Genomic DNA, 13,445 nt, shown 5'->3' with positions numbered 1-13,445 from the left:
AGGATGCTGACAGGAAGATCACTTGAGCCCAGGAGTTCAAGGCTTCAGTGTGCTATGATCACACCTGTGAATAGCCTTGCACTCCAGCCTGGGCAACATAGCAAGACCCCATCTCTAAAAAAGAACAAAACCAGAAAATTGCCCGAGAATCCCCGTATGCTTCCAAGCAATATGTAAGTTTCTGAGCTGTCTTCTACCTCCCAAATCCCTTGTAACAGGAGAGAGCCACCAAGGGTTCTAAGCTTAGCAGCAGGAAAAGTTTGTTTTGGTGAAGAGAACTAAAGTTTCACCTTATTCTTTGACACTGTGCTATTTCTGTGAGCTCACAGAGAGGCTTAAAGCAACAGCATCCATTGATCAAATATTGATTAGGCATTCACTAGAAATCTCACAGCTGCTTGGCACTAGAGGACACAGTGGGGAGCAAGAGAAACACAGTTTCTACCCTGATCCTCTAAATTAGGTCCAAAGGCTTCTTGGACAACCCTCAGAGTCCCTTTTGGAGCAGCTGCATAATGACAATCAATTGAGTACACGAAACCTTCAAAATGCTTTTAATTTCTTTTAATGTGTAACAGTTACGCCTGAGTTACAGAGGAAGCGCTTACAAGCAGCAGGTAGTTAAAGCAAATACCAGTTTCTCTTTCTAATCTACTACTCCATATAGCTGAATAAATTATGGTGTGATTATATTTAAACACACACCTCACGCCCACACTCCCAGGCACACACCCCACTCACACCCTCACGTACACCCACTCACTTCTGCATGGGGGAAAATGGCTGTGAGTCAAACACGGAAGCAATAAAGTTGCAGTTACTAGGAAGAAGGAATGATCTAGAGTACTATGTAGATATTTCCCAGGTCAGGGAGTTGGCCATGTCAGAGTTGACTTGAAGAAACATCAAATACACGGAAGTCTCGGAGCGTTTCAAGTTGCCGGCTAGAGAACCCCCATTTGGTCTTGGTTTTGGTGCCTCTGCAGGAGGGGAGGAGAGAAGAGCTGTGTACCCCCAAAAAAGTGTCCAACAGTGCGAGACACATTCGGGAGCTTGACGAGAAGAACATCAGCCTGAGAGAGGTCCCGGAGAATATCTTTTTAGTTGGGTGATGGAGTTTCACTGAGTCCCAGGATCCAAAATCTTGGATACTTCACCAACTCCATGTTAAAACATTGGATTCTGGCAGAGTGGTCAAACTCTGGGATCTGTCCTGTTCTCAAGCCAGAGTCAGATTTCAATCTGACTCTTCCTTGTCCTTCTGAGCAAACCTCTCTCTCCATTCTTCTTTCCTTCTCTCTTATCCCCCTAGTTCTCTGTTTGCTCTGCCCTTTCGTGTTCCTCTAGCAAAAGACCATCAAAGGTAAATCAAGTATAAAATGGAAGTACAAAAGCATAGCTTGGTTCTTACACATCACTTCTTTTTTTCTTTATATAGCAAGAGAGAAATACCAAATGAAAAAAATAAAGGAACAAGAATGAAAGAACCCACTAGAGCCTGGAATGCATAATTTGAAACACACAATATGAAGATATATCCCTACAGATGGTCTCTGGCACTAGCACGACACGCACTGTGGGGGATTTCTTTCCTTTTTTAGTATATATATATATATTTATAAAAAGTCAACTTTCTACAAACGAACAGCACATCACCACGTTTTCCAACTATTGTACAATGAACTCAAAAGAGAGCCCCCTTAGAGACGACCAACAGCGACTTGTGGTAAGTTGGAGGAAGCAGCTCTTATTTTGCTACAGACTCTATTTACAGGGATGGAGGGGGGTTGTATCTGGGACGGCCTGGCCGCTGGAACCCAGGCCTTCTTTCTCAGGCTGTGGTCAACCCCAAAGAGATGGAGGCCTTGTGTCTCTCGTTCAACATCACCTCTCTGGTGATGTTTCGAGTTGCCAACACAAGGCTGAATTTTATGACCCAAGTTGGCCAGACACGTTAATATACGGGTTTTAGAGAGAACCTATCAGGATCAAGGGCCTCTTTCTGAAGCGGGTGGGACCCCTCAAGGAATAAGTCCCATTTTCTACCAAGATGATGGCTTGGGAGAACTTATGTTCAACGTTATGAGAAATCATTTGGTTTATTCCCAAGCAGGTCTTGGTTCCATTTCACCATCGGGATCAGACATCTGGGATTGATCCTAGCATTGGACTGTCGCTTCCTGGGGACGGGGCTGGGTGGTTTTGATGTCACCTGCCTGAGATCCCTGCTCCTGAGTCACAGAGGGTGTCAGGAGACTCAGACACTTTCTGAGCCAGGCCTCCAGGTGGAAGGATTGGCCATTCAAGGAATGTGGATGATGAAGAGTGGTCTTCAGGAAGAGCTGCTTTCTGCTGTGATAGCTACAAAACCAAGGGACAACAGAGTCTTCTTTTTTGTCCCGAACGTGAAGAACCAAAAGTCTCCTGCAGCGGACGCTCCAGTTGCAACCTTGGTTGACCTTGATGGGTCACATGTGTCCGCCGCTACCAAAGAGTCTGTTTGTCTCCAGTTATTCGTTGGTTTCTCTAAACCAGAGATATGAGCCAGCCTGGCCATGGTCCAGGACAGGCTTGATATCACCAAGTCTGAAGATGAGAACCAGGTGAACATTTGTCACAGAGGTGACGTCCATGTAGGAGACTGTCCTAGAATCTTGCCAACCCAGCTCCCCAGGAGGGAGGAACTCAGGTTGACTCCCAGAGCAGCAGCCCTTTCCCTCTAGGAATGTCTTGTTGGCTGAGGGCAAGAGGCATGGATTGAGCAAAGAGGTGGCCTCATGAACCCAGGTGGGGACAAGCAGTTTGGTCCAATGTTTGTGAATTCAGTGCTGTGTCTCCCATCCCAAGTACTCTGTACTCAGCAGCACCTGATAAAGGTGATGGAATGTAGATTACAGCGACAGTGATGGTAAATAGGTGTGATGATTTTGATAAATAGGTAAAGGTGAGAAAAAGTTCCCAGGAAGGAGGAATCAGGGGTTTGAATCATCCCCCCAAGGTCCCAGCTCTTAAGAGAATGGAACTTCAGGAGGCCACTGGCATGGTCAAGGAAGGTGCCTCTTCCCTCTCCTCTGGAATTGTTGACATCTCCCTCTGCTCAGGGGTGGTAGCTTGGAAACTGGTCACATCTGCCTCAGCTCAGCTGTGCCAGATCAGGAGGCGGGGACCTCTTGGCTAAGACAGAGGCAACATTCAAAGATGCCACTCTGGGCAGGGCAACAATATGCCCCTAACAACATGCCAGGGGGAATTGTCTTGTCTGTGAGGCAAACAATCCCTGTCCAGTCTAGAACCCTCCTCCAAAGCTCTGAGGGTAGCTCTCTGCATCCCCAGAAACTGAAAGGGGTCTGGGGAAGATGGAGGCCTCTTCCTAGAGGATGGGGCATGGTAAGGACGGGCTCGGGCCTCTGCGGAAGGCTTTGGGCAAAATCTCAGCTCCCTGGGGTGTGGACTTGCAGGCAGAGAGCTGAAGCCTTGAGCAACAAAGGCTTGCCCTCCCACAAACAAAGGGACCTGGTTGTGAAAGTCCCTTCTGAGCCCACTTCATGCTCCTCTACTCATGTATCCTCAAGACTTTATCCCCTCCCCATCTCATCTGATTCAGCTAATGCAGGAAACTGAAAAGTTCTGTGGGCTCCCCAGGCCCCAGATAGGTTGGACATGGTGGGAACTTGGGCTTCAGGCTAAGAGCCCTCTGCTTCCAGAAGCCTGAGTTGGGTCCTTGTATCCTGGGCAGGCCCATGGCTGACAAGCCCCACCCCCACGTGCCCTTACCCTCTGGTTAAGCCTCTTCCTAGTCTCCCCAGTCTCCCTGACTGTGCTAGATTTCCCCGTACACCTAGTAGAGGTGTCTGGGGAGGGTTCTGAAGTCCTTCAAATTCCTGGGTGGGGGTGAGACTGCCCCTCTGCTGACTCCCCTGGGAAGACCCCAAAGCCAGGGTCCCCTCTCTGCTGGAGTCCCAATGTCTAGAGGAGGAAAGGGCTGCCAGTCTGACATTGAGCCAGAGAACCTCCTAGGAGGGCTGGCTCCCAGTACATCCAGCTGAGAGTAGCCCTGAACACTTCACCTCCACCTCTAGCTACGGCACCCGCTGGAGTTGGGATCCAAAGGGCTGCAGGACTTCCTCTCAGGCATCATCCTCCTCTGGGTGCCCAAGGTGTTCAAGGTGGGCCTTGATCTCCATGCCTGAGATGGCACAGAGGCCAACATGGGATTTGACAGGGGAGGACTTCAGGCTGACCAGAAACCCTCCTTGGCGAAAGTGGGGAGCAGACTCCAAGGGCATCACTCTGGATCCCTAACCACAGCTGAGTGACAAGCTGGCTGTCTACCTCCAGGGGGCCAGTAATGAGAAGCAGGTGGGTTCCTTTCTTGGCCCCCTAGGACTCCAGGGGGATGAGGAGGCAAGGCGGGGAGGTTCAGGGGTCAGTCAGGGTTGGGCTGGGAATTGGGCTGGGGCAAGTCGCCCCGGGGGCCCTAGTAGGCCTGGCCAGTTTCCACAGGCAGGAGTCCCAGCACAGCGGAGTGCTCCCCGAGCTTCATGCGACGCTGGGTGGAGAGGCTCACGTTTTTGGCCAGATAATCAACAGCAGCTGGAAAAAAGAAGAGACTCTCCTAGAAATCGAGGTTCTTTTTGTTTATTCTTCCATTCACTCTATTTACATCCATCCATCCATCCATCCATCCATCCATCCATCCATCCATCCATCCATGTCTATCCATCTTTTCTTTCATCCATCCACCATCCTTCCACCTTCTATCCACTCATCCTCTCATCCATCCAGCCATATCCATGCATCTATCCACCCATCCATTCTGTCCATCCATCCATCCATCCATCCATCCATCCATCCAACCATCCCTCTGTCTATCCATCCTCTATCCATACCTCATCCACTCATCCATCATCCATCTGTCCATCTATCCATTCTTCCATCTATCCATCTCCTCATGAAGCTCTTTCTCTCACCACCTCTCTAATCATTCAGCAAATATTTATTTAATGCATTGTGTGCCCAGCTCTCTGGTAAGTTCCTAGGGAGGCACAGAAGATTATCCACGTTGCTGAGAAAAGAATTAACCACCCCTCAATAAGCCCACTACATACACCTGCTATGGATAAGGCCCTGTGAATCCCTGAGTGCAGATAATGATGAGGGCAAGGTCTCTCTGCCTTTTCTATCTGTGCCCAGCTTACAGATAAGGCAAAGCAAGACCTTTGCTGCAAGGCCAGAGTGGCTATGGGTGAGCTGAGGGATCCATGCAGAAGGAGCCAGGACACAGATATGCAGGGAGCTGAGATTTGTAGCTCTGTCTATCTGGTCACCCAGAGGAGATAGATGAGTGTCTGAGGGTGTATGTGCCTGAGAGTGGTGCATACTTGTGTGTGTGAACAACGGAAACAAGAATTTCCTTGAATAATTGGCCTGCACATGAATGTCCACACAAGAGCAACATTTGCACACACACGTGCACATGTGTGAGTTGTATGCACCTTTATGAATAGATGAACTTTGGGAATGCCAGTGCACGTGCAGGCACTGTGTACAGGTGAGTTCCAACTGAGCCAGGTACCTGCCTCTACATGTGTGTATGTGCAGGGATGACCCTTGACCTGCATGTACATGTGTTCTGTCTTGACTGTACTAATTCTGCCTTTCTGAGGCTACAATAGAAATCAGCCTTGACCAAATGATTTGGCTGCGGTGTGGCCAAGGCCTCCAGAGGCACAGGGATGCTGCCTCCCAAGCTGGGATCTGTGGCTGTGGCCAGTCCAAACCCCTGGGATCTGTAGGATCCAGAAGCAAGAGGAAGATGGAAAGAATACTGCATTAGGAATTACGAGGCCTGGCTCAACACTTGTTCTGTCACCTGCCCACAGGGGACCCTGTAGCACTCTACATGCTTCCCCAAGGTTGGAGGTTTCTGCCTAGGGCAGGTGGGTGGAACCAAAAGGTGATAGGCATGGCCTGAGGACGAGGCCAGGGAGGCCAGGTGGGCAGTGCCAATCATTGAGCCATGGGAGGCCGTATTGCCTAGTGGCTCAAATGACGGAGGTTCAAATCCTGCACATGCCAACTTTTAACGTGTGATCTGACGCATCCCACCTCATCTATTCAAACCTCAGTTTCCTTGTCTGTAAATTGGGGATCGTGACAGCACCTATCTGAGGAGCTGTTATGAAGGTTAAAGGAGAAATGTGTACAAAGTGGCTAGCTAGTACTGTGCCTGGCACATTGTGAGCTCGAGAGATGTGGGTTTGGAAGCAGCGGAACACGGCCTTTGATGCAGGCAGGAGGAGATGGAGCAGCGGATGAGGTGGCTGCAGTCCCAGTTACCTCCCGCTCCTGTGGCCCTAGGCACATCACCTGACCTCTCTAGACCTGCTTCCTTGTCTGTAGAATGGGGAAAACAAAGTCCAGCCTCCTCCAGGGCTGCTGCTATAAGGATGAAGTGAGACAGTGTTCTTTAAGATGGTGGTTACAGAGCACGCAGGGGCTTGGCCCTCGACATTCCCAAAGGATGTGCAAATGCCCTGGGGTCTCTCTGGAGTGTCTGAACCCTGTGCCCCTCTGCTTACCAGGCTCCAGGGTGGGTGATGAGAGGAAAGTTAAGTCTGCCTAGGGTCTGAGCTGAGCCCCGGGGGACTGCCAGCCTTCCTCTGAAGTCACTTGGCCTCCAGGCTCCCAGATGGTAGAGCAAAGTTGGTGGCAGCCAGCCTGGCCCTGCCTTGGGTCTGCCCCTTCCTCTGTGTGAGGGTAGGGCCATTCCCATCTCTGGCCTTGGGGAGACCCTGCAGCCCTGGCCACACTAACTCTACTACTGGGAGCCTGCCTTACCCGGACTCCAGGGTCCATCCCGTTAAGAAGCCTCATTCTTAGAGGGACAGTAGGAATAGAAAGAGGAAGAGCCAGTGTTTACAGAGAGCTTGTTCTATCCCGGTCCTGTTCTAAGCATTTTGTGCTCATTTTCCATTTAACTCTCACAACAACTCTATGAGGCTGGTAGTGGTGGTATCTGCATCTTACAGATGATGGAACTGAGGCTCTGAGAGACTGTACCACTTCAAAGATCACACAGTTCATAAGTTGCGGAGCCAGGATTCAAACCCAGGCAGTCTGAGCCTAGCTCCCAGCCACCCCTTCAGACTCCTAGAGAATAACCCTTTGTACATACACGGCATTTTAGAGTGCACAAGGTGCTCTACACCCCAAATTCTACATTGATCCCATGTTCTGCTCCAGGCAGTATAAGCGATCTGTCCAAGGGCACGCCGCCAAGGCAGGTGACAGTTTCCCTGAGTCACAGCAGCCACTGCCTCCCCTCCTTACTTCACACCATGCCAGCCTCTCGCACCAACCTCTCCAGGTATTCCTGTGGGTGGGCTGAGAACTCTGGCTTTTTAAACAATTGATACATAATATTTGCACATATTTACTGGGGTACCTGTGATGTTTTGCTACATGCATAGAATGTGTAATGATCAAGTCAAGCTGTTTAGGGCATCCATCACCTTCAGGATTTATCTTTTCTGTTTTTTGATTTGTTTTGTTTTGTTTTGAGATGGAGTCTCACTCTGTCTCCCAGGCTGGAGTGCAATGGCACCGTCTCGGCTCACTGCAACCTCCACCTCCTGGGTTCAAGCAATTCTCCTGCCTCAGTCTCCCAAGTAGTTGGGACTACAGGTGCCCACCAATACACCTGGCTAATTTTTGTATTTTTTAGACAGCACCAGGTTGGCCAGGCTGGTCTCAAACTCCTGACTTCAGGTGATCTGCCCACCTTGGCCTTCCAAAGTGCTGGGATTACAGGTGTGAGCCACTGAGCCTGGCCCAGTATTTATCATTTCTATGTGTTGGGTACATTTCAAGTCCTCTCTTCTAGCTATTTTGAAATACACAATACATTGTTGTTAGCTGTGGTCACCCTACTCTGTTATCAAACACTAGAACTTACTCCTATCTAACTGTATGTTTGCACCCATTAACCAACCTCCCTTCATCCCCCTCCCTGCTTCCCTGCTTCTAGTAGCCATCATTTGACTCTGTCTCCATGAGGCCAATCTTCTTAGCTCCCACGTATGAGAACATGTGATGTTTGTCTCTCTGTGCTTGGCTTATGTTACTTGGTAAAATGACCTGCAGTTCCATCTATGTTGCTGTGGATGACAGGATTTTATTCTTTCTTATGGCTGAATAGTATTCCACTGGGTATATATACTATATGTTCTTTATCCATTTATCCACTGATGGATACTTACGTCGATTTCATATCTTGGCTATTGTGAATAGTGTTGCAATAAACATGGGAGTGCAGGTATCCCTTTGATACACTGATTCCCATCCTTTGGATAAATATGGTCGTTCTAATTTTCGCTGGTTTTGGATAATAATGAGAACAAAGTGAGCACCCTCACTTGTGGACCACCTACTGTGTGCTGGCAGGCATGACCACACCTATTTCTTTCAACTGCCCCGTGCTTTAGGTATGAGTGTTCTTCTATAAATGTGGAAACTGAGGCACAGAGGTCACTGTCCCAGAGTCACATGCAGCGCATGTCATGGAGGAGCCTGCATTGGTCCTGCCTGTGCCTCTGGCCACTCCGTGTGCCTTATTCTTGTCAGCCTCTCCCAGCGACCAGCCCATGGCCCAGCACGCAGTAGGAGCTTGCCAGGCCCTGTCTAGGTAGCCAAGGAAACACCAGGAAGCCAAACTTTCCTGATGACCCTGCCAACTTCAAGGGCACCCAACAGGCTGCAGAGCCTGCCTCTCCCTGGGGTGGAGCCCAAGGGCCAGCGAGGGCAGGGCTGTGACATTTCTTATTATGGCCTCCGTCAACGGCCCTCCCTGTCCCTCTGTCTTTACGCATCTCCCCTCCTCTGCCTCGTGCCCATGCCTGGGCTCTAAATGTCTCAAATTAGATTAATTGGGAGTTGGCAGGAGATGTGGTGGTGATGCCAACCGGTAAACAATCTCAGCCGTTAGCGCCTCGTCAGCTCGCAGCCCCAGAGGAGGACCCTTCTAGACACAAATTCTTATTAGACTTGTCAGATCTATTAAAATTCTTTTCACACTTCTGCGTTCTATCAGCCCCATCATTAGTACGGCCCTGGCCTCTGGGAACACCAGGGCCATATTAATCTGCCGTGTGCCCATCCCTGGGCCCCTGCCCCCACCCCTCCAGAGACGAGGGAAGACAGACAGGTGGATGGACAATGGCCAGAGCAGGAAAAGGAGTGAAGGTGTCCCTGGGAAGATGAGAAGCCCACGGAGAGGAGGAGGAGGACTCTGGAGCCTAACGGTTTGGCCCATGTGTATGCTCGCTCAATGCACACCTGAAGGTGGTTCTCCAGGGACCAGGCTGCAGGTGTGGCTGTGTACATATTGGTATGGCCTGTCGGGAGGCCTTGGGCAAACAGCCTCTCTGGATCCTAGTTCCTCATCCGTCCAATGGGAATAACCACGTGCACTGCATAGGGTGGCATGAGGATGAAATGCCAGACCCATAGTAGATGCTCAATAAATGGCCATTCCTCCTTCCTTTACACATGCACATTTTGTATATTTATATCTTAAAGCTGTGTGTCTACATATTAGTGAACACTCACATATATCCCTCTCTCTGCGTGTGCATCTGTCCATATGCAGGTGCATGTGAAGCCGTGGACGTGAATCCACGCGTGGGTGGGCTCAGGTGTGTATCGCTGCTGAGTGGCCTCCACAAATCTGTGATTTGAAGTTAGGAGACTTTGGGTCCACCATTGCCATGCTGTGGGATTTTGGAGAAGCTGCCTAGCCTCTCTGAGCCTCGTTTTTGCACCTGCAACCTGGGGACAAATAACTTAGAGAATGACATGAATGAGGAGCACGCATTTTGCCCAGGGCCCTGTGGGATGAACTTGGGCAGAGGACAGGCGTCAAGGGATGACAGGTGGACCTGGGCGTACACGGGCACAGTCCGGGACATGGGATTGTTGCACACACGCCGGGGCATCCCGGCCATAGATGGATTAAGTTGCCCAGGGATGTGGGGCAAGTGGTTAGTGGGAACATGATGTGTCTCGGGACCTCCAAAATGCCAAAGGAGAGGGAGGTGGTGCAGTGGAAACACTCTGAGATGGCTGAGTCTAATCTGTGGCCTCCATTTCACAGATGGGAAGACTGAGGCTCAGAGAGGCAAGGGTGTGGCTGGCCCACACTAATTGGTGGCAGAGGAGGGGACTTTTCCTCCAGTCCTTCCCTCTCAGCTCAAGCCTGGAGTCTCTGTGGGGTGAGGTGGGGTCTGTGCGGGGCTCCCTTTGGGGAGGGCTGGAGAATGTGGCCAAGAGGAGCTCTGAGCTATTCCTGGAGAAGCCAGGGCAGCAGGGGTGGAGCTGGAAGGGGAGTGAGAGGAGGAGGAGAAGGGAGTGGAAGGAGAGGATGGAAAAGAGAAGAATGGAGTTGGGGGAGGTGGGGGAGGAGGAAGCTGCTCTGGCTGGCTTTGCCCAAGCAAGAGAACAAACCCTCCTTTCTCGCCTCCTAGGCCCCTTCCCTTTTGATCCCCTCCCCTGCCGCCCCCATGCTGACTTTGGGGTTAATTTTATTTCCGAATTGAGCAGGCGCTCCTGGAGCAGGACACCGAGCTTAGGTGTGACTAACCCCCGCCCCAGGCTGGTGCTGCTGCTCCCGCTGAGGTCACTCTAAAATATTTATCAAGAGCATGTGTGCCCTGCTCCATGCCCAGGAACATGGGCTGGGTCAGGAGGTCACCCTGGGACCCTCCGGAAATTCTCCCATGCACATGCGTGCACCCTGCTCTCAAATATACATGCAGATCCCCACGCACACATTCACACACACACAGTTATACATGGTATATGTCTACACCCAGATGTACATCCATACACACGTACCCACAGTCACACCTATGACATACCCAAACATGCACTGATACCCTCACCCCTGTTTACACACTGCACACACAGTATGTGTGTCCACACACAGGTACTCCCAAACGCACAATCACAGACACACTGAAGCATGTGTACATGTCTCAATGCATGGCTACACACATGCACAGTCACACATTTACACACTCATATGCACCTATACACACGCATACATGTTGATTACACATATCTAGAAATGACACATGCATACCTACGCCAAACATGCAGGCACACATAAAGACACAACCATATGTACAGACTTGAATGCACATTTAAACATGTTTAAGCAGACACATATACTTACATATATGTGTGCACATGTGTTCATACACACAAACGTGCACATCACGTGTGCACAATATGCTCATTTATGTGCACACATGTGAAGTCATATACACATGCTCACACGTGCCCAATGACACATACGTGTATTCACGTATATGCAAATATGCATGCAGTAACACATGGGTGCTGAAATACTCAGATGCATCACATGCTCACACACACACGAATTGTAACATGTCGCAACATATGTACTCACAAACACCCATATACACATGTGTACATACACATACGCAAACATGTACACACACAGGAAGGGCTGTGAACACAGCTGGGAGGTGGAGGCCAACACAGCTGGCCCTCATTTGGCAGTAGAGGCCAACGCCACGTGAGGAGGAGCGGGTTCGGGGGGTGGGCAGGAAGCAGAGGTCAGAAAGGCTGGCCCAGGGCTGGGCTGGGGGAGAGGATGCCCTCAGGGATGGGGCCTCACCCTCTGGCCACACGCCCTTCTGATTAGTTTGACACCAGCAGGTGAGGCCTTTGCAGGGAGGTGCGGCAGGAAGAGTGACTGGTGACCTCTGGCTCCCTGTCCCATCTGGGCCTGCCCTACTGCTGGCCTTGCCAGGTGGCGGAGGCTGTGTTCAGACCTGCGTTTTCCAGCCTTTGGTCTGAGGGTCCACGGTCCCTGCCTCAAGGCAAGGCACAAAGGGGATAGCAGCTGGGATGGGTGCATGGGACCACTGCAGAGTTTGGAGTGGAGGAGAGAGCTGGAAACACAGCTTTCCCATGCCCTGTGGCAGAAAGGGCAGGGTCTCCCACTGAGCTGTCCAGCACGGTGGCCACCAGCAGCCCATGGCTACCGAGCACTTGAACTGCAGCTAGTGCAACCGGGAAACCGAATTTCAAATGTCGATTTCACTTGAACTAATTTAAAGTCAGAAACCAGTCTTCAATTGGGTTATTTAGTGGTTGGAAAACTTACAATTTGGAACACTTTGGGTGTGTAAGTCTATTTTCTCAATTGTAAACTATATGAAATTTAAATACAGATCAAATATTTCTGTTGAAAATTCAGTGTCCGAATTAAAATGGGCTGTAAGTATAAAACACACACAGGATGTCAAAGATATAGCATGAAAAAGAGAATGTAAAATATCTCAATAATTGTATATGAATTGCATTTTGAAATGATAATCTTTTGGATATACTGGGTTAAATAAAATGTTAGTAAAAATAATTCCATTGTTTCTTCTCCTTAATTTTTTTTTTTCTTTTTTTTTTCTTTTGAGACAGTCTTGCTCTGTCACGCAGCCTGGAGTACAGTGGCGTGATCTCGGCTCACTGCAACCTCCGCCTCCTGGGTTCAGGTGATTCTTGTGCCTCACCTACTGGAGTGGCTGGGATTACAGGTACGTGCCACCATGCCTGGTTAATTTTTGTATTTTTAGTAGAGACAGAGTTTCACCATGTTGACCAGGCCGGTCTCGATCTCCTGGGCTCAAGTGATTCATTTGCCTCAGCCTTCCAAAGTGCTGGGATTACAGGCATGAGCCACCACTCCTGGCCTGTTTCTTCTTATGTTTTAAAATGTGGCCACTAGAAATGTTAAGTGATATTTGTGTTGTGTATTATATTTCTGTTGGAGCCATAGCAGGGGCTTAGCCAGGAGATGTCCTGGATTTTGCCCAATTCAGTGTCATTTTAGGTGAACTGTTCTGTCTTGCTGGACTTCGATTTTTCCATCTGTAAAATGGACAGTCCCCACCCCGACACCACCTTGTAGCTCTCCACAAACAAGCAGGAGGCCCTGGGGGTGGGAGAAGGAATGGGGACGGAGGATGCCCAGGGCACCAGGCACTCACTCTGGCCGTACTGGCCGTACTGATAGCTGGCCACGGGGTCCACGCTGTAGCCGGTGGTGCTGTAGGTGGGTGGGCAGTAGGCCTGGGAGGTGGGCAGGCTATCTCCCGGCTTGATGGAGTCGGCCCGCTGGCTGCAGCTGGCTGAGATGGAGGTGGCCGAGTCCAGGCCGCCATGCAGCGGGGAGATGGAGAAGTCAGCCTGTGGCTGCGGGGGCACCGCGCTGGGGTTGCTCAAGATGCTCATCACCTGTGGGGAAAAGGCCATTAGTGCCAGGCTCACCGGTCAGACCCCAGAGACATGAGCACACTGGCACAATGCCAGGCTGGCCCTGGAATGCTCTTTGCCGGAGTTGTTCCCTTGAAATCTCTGTC

The 13,445-nt window shown here is 50.3% G+C and overlaps 1 protein-coding gene across 4 annotated transcripts in view; it reads right to left on the bottom strand.

Moving 5' to 3' along the window:
- Nucleotides 1–549: 549 nt before the first annotated feature.
- PAX7 (paired box 7) overlaps nt 550–13,445 on the bottom strand; it is a 118,791-nt gene continuing 105,895 nt past the window's right edge. The window contains exons 8-9 of one of the 4 annotated variants that reach the window (XM_010385569.2): nt 13,074–13,320; nt 550–4,593 (exon numbers count right to left, since the gene is read on the bottom strand). In XM_010385569.2, coding sequence (XP_010383871.1) covers nt 4,478–4,593; nt 13,074–13,320 — 363 coding nt within the window. In that variant the 3' untranslated portion in view covers nt 550–4,477. Of the gene's footprint in view, nt 4,594–12,821; nt 13,321–13,445 lie in introns of those variants that run through there. The other 3 variants (XM_010385570.2, XM_010385566.2, XM_010385567.2) reach the window with 3 other exon arrangements.

Source organism: Rhinopithecus roxellana, chromosome 12 (assembly GCF_007565055.1).
Source record: "Rhinopithecus roxellana isolate Shanxi Qingling chromosome 12, ASM756505v1, whole genome shotgun sequence".
Taxonomy (NCBI): domain Eukaryota; kingdom Metazoa; phylum Chordata; class Mammalia; order Primates; family Cercopithecidae; genus Rhinopithecus; species Rhinopithecus roxellana.
This window is presented reverse-complemented; position numbering and strand designations above follow the sequence as displayed.